This window comes from Hydra vulgaris, chromosome 04, assembly GCF_038396675.1.
Source record: "Hydra vulgaris chromosome 04, alternate assembly HydraT2T_AEP".
Classification (NCBI taxonomy): Eukaryota; Metazoa; Cnidaria; class Hydrozoa; order Anthoathecata; family Hydridae; genus Hydra; species Hydra vulgaris.
In genome coordinates this window covers 10805821-10818678 of record NC_088923.1, presented here as the reverse complement: position 1 = coordinate 10818678, position 12858 = coordinate 10805821, and the positions used below count along the sequence as shown (strand labels likewise).

The 12858-nt window shown below is 26.9% G+C and overlaps 1 protein-coding gene across 2 annotated transcripts in view; it reads right to left on the bottom strand.

Annotated features, from left to right (window-relative positions):
• Positions 1-12858, bottom strand: part of LOC100208238 (uncharacterized) — an 82204-nt gene that overhangs the window by 65366 nt on the left and 3980 nt on the right. Inside the window, exons 2-4 of one of the 2 annotated variants that reach the window (XM_065795426.1) lie at positions 3802-3884; positions 1385-1511; positions 958-1025 (exon numbers count right to left, since the gene is read on the bottom strand). In XM_065795426.1, coding sequence (XP_065651498.1) covers positions 958-1025; positions 1385-1511; positions 3802-3884 — 278 coding nt within the window. Of the gene's footprint in view, positions 1-957; positions 1026-1384; positions 1512-3801; positions 3936-12858 lie in introns of both variants that reach the window. The other variant, XM_065795425.1, reaches the window with a different exon arrangement.

Genomic DNA, 12858 nt, shown 5'->3' with positions numbered 1-12858 from the left:
CTCAGAATATTGTGAGTAAAGTCATTATAAACCCTATTCAAATTTTTCATTCAAATTATTTGATCAAAAGATAAAACAGAATATTTGATCTTTTTTTTTTCAAATAGAGTTCAATTTTAAAAGATAAAACTTTCAAATAGATTTAATTTCAAAAGATAAAACTTAATATATGATATTTCTGAAATTTTCAAAACTTTTCAAAACTAAAACTTTATAGAAAAGACTTTGAAGCGACAGCTTAATTGAAAAAAATAAATAAAAGTTATATATACACACACGCATATACATATATATATATATATATACATATATATATATATATATATATATACATATATATATATATATATATATATATATATATATATATATATATATATATATATATATATATATATATATATGTATATATTATATATATATATATATATATATATATATATATGTATTATATATATATATATATATATATATATATATATATATATATATATATATATATATATATATATATATATATATATATATATATATATATATATATATATATATATATATATATATATATAATAGAAAGAGAGTGAATATTCTGACACATGACAGGTTAGGGCGTGACAGGTAGGCAGGTTAGGTTGTATCAACAAATTATTGATATCATTACCAAGAATAAATATTAGTTCTTTTATGTATACTAGTGTATGCAACCATCAAAAAAAAAATATTAAAGCAGATTTTTCTGTTTTATTTTAATATGATTAAAAAACAATAGGCAAAGAAATGCAATGTTTTTAAAGCATTTTATATTTAAAATTTATTTCATATTTAAAAATACGCCTCATTTTTACCTCATTTAAACTAGTAATTTAGTTGATGAGTTGGTATGAGTCACAACTAGTAGTTTAGTTGATGAGTTGGTATGTATGAGTCGCAGTAATTTATTAAATAAAAATCTATAACCTTCTCAGGACACATATCTTTACAACAGCCCTTAAATGACTTGGTACGTTTGAGAATATCTTGAAGACCTATTATAAAAAGTATGATTAAAATTTAAACATTTCATAAAAAATTCATCTTCATATACTCCATAGTACTTACATTGTCATAAAAATGAGGATGGAAAAATTAAGGATCGTCCAGTGATGAAGTGGTTAAATTCATATTATTACATACAAATATATATTGAAAACAGGAATTGCCCAGTGATAGAGTGATAAATTCATTTTGATTACAAATATGAATTCAAATTTGTAATTTCAAATTAAACTATTTTATTAACAAATTAAATTATTAAAATTACTTTATCAAATATAATTTCAAATAACACGAATTTAATTTACAATCAAATTCAAATAACACGAATACAAACATATAATTATTTTACCTTTCCTTATACTTTTATCAATTGCATCAAGAAATTCAAATTTTTCAGAAGAAGTGATACGTTTTGTCTGAGATAATTTGTCAATAAGCTTTTGTAAAGAAAGATTCATTTGAGAAGTCTGCACCTCCTAAATAAAATATAAAAGTTTCAACTAAAACAATATTTTTGTCCATAACTACATTATTCTAATTTTATTTACATGAAATAATTTTGCAAGTTCAATATTTTTTACATAAATAATAAATTCCTTTTACACATTTACCAGTGATATTAATGTTTGTAAATATTTCTGGTGTTTAATAAAAAAAATATTGTTAAGTAAAAAATTGGATTCAGTAGGATCTGGATCTAAATTATTTTTCCAGACCTGCTATGAATTACTTTTGATGAATAATTTTCCAGCACTTTTTTGTGCTGCTTTTTCACAAACATAGTCTACTAATGTAATAACACACACTTGTAACAACACCAACCAAAGCAATCTTTAAAACTCCTGCTTGGTGACAACTGAGTTTATATGGCATCTCCTAGTTTCTGCAGTCACTCCTGTTTGGTGGTGACTGCGCTTGTTTTAAAATCTTTTATTTATATTTCGCATAATGTTCATTTTTTTTTAATATGTGTGTTAAAAGATTTATTATATACATACTGCAGTCAGTCTAGAATTTTGAATATCTGTGTTAGAAGATTTATTGTATACATACTACAGTCAGTCTGCAATTTTGGAAACGCTAAATGAAACAATTAATTATAAGGAGAGAGGTTTATTTTAAAACCCTCTCTCAACTCTAAAACTCTGTAACACAAACCTTGACAATCAAGGCTACTGTGCTGAGAAAGTTGAGCGCAATACTATCAGGGATATGGTGGGGATCAAACTTGCAATCTCTTGCTTATGAAGAGAGCCTCTACCACTATACCACTACTGCATTTGCAGTCTTTTTTTTTCATTTATAAGTTAGACCATTCAAACAATAGTAAATGAATTTAATTATTATGACTCTAATATAATTATTATTAACTCATGAAGTTGTAAAGCAAATTGTCAGCTTTTATGAGGATGATAGTAATAGCAGGTTATAGGATAACATTATATATTGCATATATTGCAAAGGGTTATATTAGCATAAAAAGAGCTAATGTTTTCATTCAGAAGCATATTATGCATTCTTTCTGAACTTTACCAGAAACGGAAAGAATCAAATTTTAATGATATAATTAAGGTGGAAACCATTTGCATAAAGGTCACAACATTATACAACAGATAGAAAATCTGGCACATATTACCTGTGTTTGCAACAAAATCCAAAGTTTATGCTTAAAGCATTAAAAAGTTAATAAAAGTCAAATGATCTGATGGCATTAGCCATATATTCATTAGAAAATGAAGCATGTATCATGAGTGTGAGAAGTATCCAGGAGAAAAATTTTAAATAATCTAATACCTAGCAGTGGATACACTAATAAAAATAAGTTATAAGCAATGGTTGAAAAAACTGGTAGACGCACCTTAAAAACAACATTTAAAAGTCCTAATAAGTTTCTAGAAGCACTGATGAAGAACTTTCTAGAAGAGTTAACAAACAACTTATATGAAAAATTGATATGTCAGCAGATCTCAGAAATACATTTCAAAGCAGCTTAAAAAAAACCTGAATCATTTCTGATTTCATATATTTGTGTTATATGTGAGATCTTAAATTAAAAACCAATCTAAATGAATAATCACTGAAAGGCGAACGTTATTGTGTTTTATCTGACTATCTGCTTCACAATACTAAGACAACCTTCAAAAGAAGAATATACAAAAGTTTAGAAGATCTTGGCTCTTGAAATAAAATTAAATAAATGTTTATTTGATACTAAATAAACTCTATCTGAATAGGTTGTTTATTTTCTTATTGTAATTTATGCTTAATTTAAAAAAACTTGTGTTTTTAGAAAAAAGACTAAGTGTAGGCAAAGATTGACATTTATATGATACTGCACATGGAAAAAGGGAGTCAATTGTCAATAAAATCATTAGTTTTAATGTCACCTATTTTTCACTGTTTTTCACATACCCATTTGTATTCGAATTGCAATTTAAAATATTACAACCTATTTGAAATTTTTTAGCAATTAAAATACTGCTCTGAAAAGTTAAAATTAGTTTTTTAGTTGAACATAAAATTAATCAATTGAAGCTTTTTAAAAATTTTAATCGAAAAAAAAATTGATCCAACAAAATCAACATACAGAAAAACTGGCATTTTTTAAAATAACTTTTATATATATATATATATATATATGTATATATATATATATATATATATATATATATATATATATATATATATATATATATATGTATATATATATATATATATATATATATATATATATATATATATATATATATATAATAAATTATATACCATAGTAGATACAGCAGGTTTAGCAGGTCTTTTTATTACAGGTTGTTTCATTGGAACACTGACATCATCATTTAATAGTGGATCTATAAAAAGATTGGTTTGAAATACAACCGAACCAATTTTTGATGAATCAGCTAGAAAAAAAGTTTTATTTTATTATATAAAATTATTAACTATTGACGATATATATTATTGAAATGCTAAATAACATCTTGGACCCATTGTTAAGCTCAAAGTTGGTTTGAAAATAAATTGGAACCTTTACTGATATGTTGGCAGCACCTTGAACCTAAAGTTCTATAGTATAAATATTGTTTTTATACAAAGTTTTAAAAAAACTTAAAAAAAAATCTACTTTTAAGGAAAAAAAAGGTTCTGAACTATTTATTTTTATGATAAAATTGGTACCTAGTATTATTGTATCAAGATACCAATATTTATCAAGGTTCTGTATACATTTTAGCTTCTTAATTTTTACTCACTCATCTCTATTTCTATAATTTCATTTAATTGTTCATTTCTGAACACTAAAATGATTTGTGCGAATAAATCAACCAGTACCAGTTACAACAATACTAATTTTACCATAAAAAAGTAAAATTTAGTGCAATTAATGTTTTAAATTTATGTTAATATTTTCTTTCTTTTATTAAATTTTGTAAAAAGTAATATTTAGTGTAATTAATGATCTAGATATATATTAATATTTTCTTTTATTATAATATGTAAAAAGTAATATTTAGTGCAATAAATTTTAAAGTAAACTTTTCTAGTTATATCGCAGTTTACTTCACTGTCTTGCAATATAGTGCTGACTGTCTGGTACATTAGCTAGTAAGTTGTAAAATGACACTATTAAAAAACATAGAAAAAGATACAGCTGTGCAGTATTCTAAACTAAATTTACTCACAACAAGGCTGCAATCAACCACTAATTAAGTTGGATTAACAGAAAACAAAAAATGTTAAAGAACAAGAAAGCACTTGATAAAAGACATGTTACAAAAACGGGTGCAACTTAGTAGAATAGTGAGCCATGCAAGTTTTTATTGATGGAACAAGTAATAATGGAGTTCACTTGAACAACAACCATGGTAGAATTTCAGGAAAAAAAAGAAGTTTAGAAAAAAAGAAAAAAAGGAACTTATTGTTTTATCAACTAAATTCAATTTTTATGCTGTAGGTTCTTCTTTATGCTGTAGGTTCCAAACTCAAAAAATAGATTTTTTAAGCACGACATGTTGGAGTTAAGGTCAATTAATTTGGGTGCCCAAACTGGTATACTAGTGTCAAAGTCAACTTTGATACGCCACTGATATATATCATACGATGTTAGCGCAAAAATATGAATTTAGTGCGGCTGATTTGTAAGTACAAGATATTTTATGTAATCTAATAAAATTATCAATATTGTAGCAAATTAATACTTTGTTATCAAATTTCAAAGTAATCATGCAACAATCGAACAGAGGCTCAAGCTAAGGCTAGAGCAGATCCAACGAAAATTACAATGTGATTTTAAACCTTGTCTAAAAGAGAGAGAGAACATTAGAAGAACTAGCCTAAATATGAAAATCCCATTCCATGCAAGAAAAAAAAAGAGGTTTATAAAAATAAAATCAGGAGATGAAAAGTGACCAGAACAATAAAAATTGGCAACCTTAGCAAGTGTTAACAATGCCATTGATTGTATATATGGTTTTCATGAATGGTCATCATTAAAGGATAATTAGAAAAGTATGGTGTTCAAGCAAAAAGTGTTGTCATTCATCAATATGAGAATAACAACAATTTTGCAGTAATTCTTAACAGTAAACAACTAAGTTTAAAATCGGTCATGTCTATAGTAATATATACACACATACATATATATATATATATATATATATATATATATATATATATATATATATATATATACATATATATATATACATTTATATATATATATACATATAAATATATACATATATATACATACATATATATATATATATATATATATATATATATATATATATATATATATATATATATATATATACATATATATATATATATATATATATATATATATATATATATATATATATATATATATCAGGCCTTGTTAAGAAGCATTACACAGCATATATATATATATATATATATATATCTATATATATATATATATATTTAAACAACTATAAAAAGTATTCTACACAATAGAGTGCTCAATGTTCTTAAAAGAACAGAGCAATTATATTAGTAGTAGAAAATCACTTAACAAAAATTTTTTTTTAATAGGGAAGGGAGGGCCTTGACACACTCCCTTATATAAAAAAGGGCCTCTAAAGAAAAAGTGGTGGTTGGGCAGGGAAGGAGGTATGTGACCTCCGCTGAACCCCACCCCCCACCCTCCATTGACTTAGGTCGCACTGCACTGTTGCGGTGCACTAAACCGCAGCACTGCAGGTTAGGTTGCAAATGATAGTCCAGATTCTGTTACTCGAGTATTTCAACTAAAATTATCTATTATCAATGATATTTTTAGAAAGGTTTACAAAATCATATTTAAAACAAATACTTAAGAAAAAAATGCTTCCATTTAGCATAATTAATTTTTTCCTATTTATAAAAATGTTTTCTCTGTAATTACGATGATATTAGGGATGTTTTTTTGATAATGAGAGCTGTTACATTGCTAACAACTAAAATGTCACTTAGTTAATAACTATCAGGAGAAAAAAAAATTATTTCCCCATTCAGGAAAAAATTAAAGAAATATGTGGCTATTTAATTATATTTTAAAGTACAATAATTATTACACTTAGTAAGGTTGCCTATCATTTAATGCACATTAAATTTGTTTCTTGGCTAGAATTTCTTTTTAAAAAAAGATAACAGAAACGTGTTTATAATAAAGCAAAATAAATATCTAGCTAATGTTACTTATTTTCATTTCCTTACGACATATTAATTTTCTTTATAAGGGGTTTCATATTTACTAAGGATTTCAACAAATCATTCAACCATTCTATACTTTTTAAAATACATAATCAAATGGATAACATTTTGAATAAAAACACTTTGAGTCACTTTGAAAATTTTTGAAAAATGGAATTTTTCTTAAGTTTTTTGTACAGAAACTGCTGTAGAGAATGGAATTATATTTGTTGTAAAAATCTTTTGTAATGTATGTGCTCTTCATCAAGAGAATATCCTGGCCAATAGGAGAAATAAGAACAGCCGCATTATGACACATAAGTGGGACAAGCTACATTAAAAAAGATGGCGTTTCTCTACATTTACAAAGTGCTGTCCACAGAAATACAATCCGATTTTTGAATGAAGACCTAAATGAAAATAAAGAAGCAAAAGCAAACGACTAAAAGCAGCAGGTTAATAGTCAGAATTTATAATCATTTTATATTTTAAACTCTAATTTTAAACAAAGATGTTAAAAATTTAAATTAGTTCACCTTTATAAATAAAAATCATTTTCAATTTTAAATACGAAATAATTATTTCCTACGCCAATTGAACTCTATAAAATAAGGTCATCAAACTGTCTACTTTCAATGGAATTTCTCCCTATTTTCATATATATAAAACAATTATGATAATTTTTTTTTTACGACTCATTTATGCCCTTTTAAGAAATTGTATCTACTATTTCTATAAGGTGAAAACCAACAAACTCAACATGAGTTTGTGTGTAACAATATTGACAGAGAAAGAAAAATCTACAAATAATTCTTACAAAAATTTGGTAAAAATAGCTTATGAAACAGCTTGCCATCCAACTAAGGCTCACGTGCATTTTTCAGTTCTCATAAGTTTTAGTTTCTTGTTAAATTTTTTTTTCTAGCAAATAAATGTTAATTTTTTAAATATGCAAACCAAGTTCAAATAAGTTTAAGCTTTAATCGTAATTCTTAATTTATTACGTGAAAGTATTAACTTTTTATAATGATATTTTATATCTTCAGGTCGATTGTGCACGCATCACAGGATCAAACTTCATAAAGCGTAAAGAAACAGGATTCACTGGCAGAGAGCTTATCAAGCATTGTGCCAATACTGTCCGACAGAAATCCTTTAAAATTCTCGAAAATTGCAACTTCTCAATACTTAGCGAAGGAAGTCAAGCACGAAAAACTGGAAAGGAAAATAACTTGTTTTAGTCTGTACGGAGCGCAACGAAATCCCAATATATATGGTTACCTAGTTGTTGGAAATGTCACAATTTGGTGGAAGTGAATCAAACTCAGTAACTGCTGGTATTAACAGTGTCTTTGAGGCTGATAATTCATTTTTTTTAATTTCTACTGAAAATTATAATAAAAAACTAGTTTTTGCCACAGCTGACAGTGCAAACGTTAGTTTTGGTGTAAAGAATGGTACCCTAACACAGCTAGAAAAATCTTGCAAATGGTTATTGAAAATACATTGTATCAACCACAGAATCGAATTGGCAATAGAAGACACTTTTAAAGATGTAACAGAATTTATAAAGATCGAAGAATTTTAGATTGATGAAAAGGATCTTTTGGATTACACCTGAGCTCAATACTCTGGTTGCAATCATTAAAGCTGATAAGAAAAGAAGTTGTCGAGACAAGACTAAAGATATTGCTTTTTTATTAGACCAATTAGGAGATAGAAAAACAAGAATAGGTAGATTAGACACAAGGTACATTTCCTCTGTTAACAGAAGTTTATCCAAGTTTGAAATGAGATCAAGTTTGAATGAAACCATGTCAGAGAGTGAATTCAGCTCAAATGGATCTGATAAAAATGAAGATAATGATGATTTCCTATATCCAGATCCAGAGTTAAAGAAGAAAGTCAAAAAAGCAGATACTGTTCTACTTCCAAAAGATATTCTCAAGAGAACTTCTGATACTGCTGTTGGGGAAGGAATAAATCATAGGCAGCATACTGCCATGGTTAATAGTATAATTGCTAAATCAGGTGGAAATATAGATGAATTTAAATGTTCGACAGCATTAAGAGTAGCAGATAAAGTCATTTATGATGAATCAAAGAGAATCAAGGACCGTTTGAGAAATTTCAGAAATAATAATAAGAACATTTTAGTTCAACTCCATTTTGATGGAAAAGTATGCCAGAGATATCTTGAATTGCTTTGACCTTACAAACAGTATACAAGCTGTTACATTTGATACAACCAGAATCAACACTGGAAACAAAAATGGAGCTGTATCTTTACTGGTAAATGAAGTTTTTCAGCAACCAGTTTTATCTATTGCATGCCGACATCATGTAAACAAGCTACACATAATACATTTCTAGAAAAATTATCCAAGTAGTGTTACTTCTGGACCAGATAATATGCTGTTTAAAATATTAAAATCAGCATGGAATGATCTTGATGTAGAGAACCAGGTAGGGTTTTACAAAATTGGTTAAAATTTTTGTAAAATATTATTGTACCCTAGTATTTTTTCAATTTTGAGCTCTTTGATTTTTTTTTTGACATTTTAAATAAAAAGGTGTTGAAAAGATTGACTATTCTAGATGAAACATGGCTTGGTCATCAAAAGCATGAAAGTATAACGTTCTGCAGCAATATTATCACCCATGGGTCTCTGAAAAAGGTAGCCCGATGATTAGATATTTTAATACGCAGTTATGTATACAATATGTACTATGAAGTAGTAATATATCCTAGGTTTTTCTTGTTTAATTTTATTATTCTTTATAAAACAAAAATATACATACCTATGTTTATTGCATTATACCAATATACTTCTGATTTAATTTAATTTTTAGGATGGGGCTACAAGGAAGGACTACATTGAGCTGACAGAGCTTAAAGTACAAGTTTCGTACACCCGGAGCAATCCATCATGCCTGTTTTATGGCAAAAGGTAGAGAGTTGTAGGTTTATGATAGAAAAAAGTCTAAAGTTAAAAAATTATAGCTTCATAGCAAAAAAAAAATGAATTTGTTATACATGATCAAATATTTAGCTTATCAAAAAAAATAAAAATGTATAATTTTATAGGTATCTACTACCTGAAGCTCCAGCTTATGATGGATGCAATACCTAGTCTGACAAATTGACTGAAAAATGAAATTACTGAAGAGGCAACTTTTTTGGCTGTTTTCTATACTACCTGGTTTCTTAAAGCTGATGTATAAGGATTCTATTATGAATAAAAAATTTTGATTAAAGGTTTCTAAAATATAATTTTTTTTAAGGAAAGCTAGTTACTTAACAATTTTTTGTTTATCCAGGATATGAGAGCTCTTTGGCAAATGAATAGGTTTAAGGAGTACAATCTGATTGGGGCAGAATCAGTTATTGAATCAATCAAATGGCACACATGGTTTCTGGATCCTTACCTTATTGTTCTAGCCCCAGTTGACGAAAACCATGAAGAAAGAGGTGAAATTGCTCAAAAACTATACAGCTTTGAATTTCGTAGCTTAGATAAATATTTGTTAGCCCGAGTAAAAACTAACATAGAGGTCCTCAATTCTTTAGACTTCAGTGGACCGAAGCCGTCAAGCTTAGTTGAATTGGTCACAGAAAACTTGTGGCTTTTATACCTTATGATAGGGCAGAGTACAAGTGACTGTCAATGGATGAAAACCCCGCCAGAATATTGGACTTGTAACGATTTCTACATAAAATTTAAAGATGCTGTTTTTAATTTTGCAGTTGGTAATGATTGCTCTGAAAGAACTGTTAAACTTATAAATGACAACATTGATATTGCCAGAAAGGAAGAAAAAAGACAAGATTCGCTTTTATTCTTGCACAATTACAAAAAGAATTATGTAGGAAAAAGCAAAACCTCCAAGAAAAACAAAAAAACAATATAAAAATATAACATAATATTTGTAAAAAATAACATTATTATTAAGAAATTTTTAAAATGAAATTGCTAGGCGTTTTATGCAACATATCTGGTGTTTTTTCAAAATGACTTAACGTATCAAAAAAGTTATTAGGTTGCGTAAAAATTGGAAAAAAATGCATGAATTTGCAATTTTATAGATAGATTTGCATGAAATATTTCAGATAAATAAAAATGTCATGCATTTCTATTTGTTTCTTCTAACTTAGAAGAAACTCTGGAAAGAAAAAAAATTTAATTATTTTGAGTTTTAGAACTTGCTCAAATATGCCAAAAATAGGCTTAAAAGAGTATAAATTCAGGCAATTGGGGCACTTGAGCAACCCCTGAAAATAATTAAAATTCAAACAAACAAAAAAATTCTAATAATAAAATAGGGGTCTGCGCAGCAGATAAGACTCCATGGTACTTTAAATTTTTTCATGACCCCAAAATGAAGCAGTCTAATGTCTATATCCGGATCAAACTCAGAAGTCGAGAACTTTTAGTATTGTCACAAACATATTAGCAGATGAATGCCTACCAACGAACCACGACATACTTGCCGATTGCATCATAATTCTCGGCAACAAATAATATTATTGACCTATCACTGTTGAAGTATATGAAAAAACAAAGAAAATCTGATGTTGGTGATTCTAACAAAGTTAAAATAGCAAATATTCAAGATATACAAACATGCAGCAATACTGATGACGTAGACAGCAAAGATGGTATGCTAGCAGACATTCTTAAGGAATTAAATATATAAATTCTTTATAAAAATATAAATTATTTTTTGTCATAATAATTTAAAAAATGCACGATTTATTTTGATGTAAATATTTTGTTAATAACGTAAAGTTTTAAAGATGTTCTTTTAACTTATGAACATAAATTATGATCACAAATATTTTATCGAAAACTGACAAAACTCTTTATTGTTTAAAAACATTATTAAAAAGAGTTCATAAAATAGATAAGAAAAAATTTATAAACAGTTAATAAAATAACCAAAAACCAACTGTAAAATTATAAGAATATAAATGATTATTATGTTTGTTAAATGGAAAAAAAAAATTTTTCAAAATAAAATTTTGTTCCTATTTGAGAAAAATGATAAAAATGATTTTTCAAATAAGAACTTTGATTTTATTTGTAACTTTTGTTACAGTGAGAAAAAAAAACTGTCTGAATGATTTTTAACACGTTAAGGAAATAACTTTAATTACAATGTGGTACTTGTAGAGACGCTAGTGACGCAATTTAACTTCTAACAATACAAAATATATGCTGAGTTGAGCTACTTTGAAATGCGTTAAGGGTTTTAGTTAGGCAACAAAATCTCGTAACAAGGCATGATATATATATATATATATATATATATATATATATATATATATATATATATATATATATATATATATATATATACATATGTTTTGCATGGTTATCTGTTATAAAGTGTGAGGTGCCTTAGTTACTATTTTAGCTCACCTGTAATCTACTTTATATGTATGTTTGTGTTCTGTCTAAACCTCTGGTGCAGCGTTGACTCAGCCATAAGTTGCTATCTGCATGTTTGTGTTCTGTCTGTTTGTTTATGTTTGTGTTCTGTCTGAACCTCTGGTGCTGTGTTTACTCGCCAGAGGTTCAATCAATTGCTAAATTAGCATCTGCTAAGGTTGCTTCTCTTTATCGTGCTTGCTATTTTCTCTCTCCTGATTCCATTTTCTAAAAAACTCTTATTTATCCCTCTATGGAATACTGTTGTCATATATTTAGGCTGGTTCTTCTAATGATACTCTTTCTCTTCTAGACAAGGTTCAAAAATGCATTGTAAACAAAGTTAGACCCGGTCTATCTGCTAAGCTTAAGCCTCTTTCCCATCATCATAAAGTTGCATCTTTTTCTTTTTTCTACAAATACTATCATGACTGCTGCTCAAAGGAGCTTTCATCTCTAGTTCCATCAATAGTGATCAACCAAAATTCTCTTTCGATATTGGTTTTGGACAAAATTTCAATTTGAACCAATACTGAATTTTCGGTTTCTGTACTTTTTATAAATTCACTAAAAAACATAGTTGAAAAAAAATACCGAAAACCAATATTTATCTAATTTAGAAAAAACAGTTATTTTTTAGAATTTTTTCAAAATATTTTGAGAACTTTTACAAAAATATTGAGAATTTTCACAAAATATG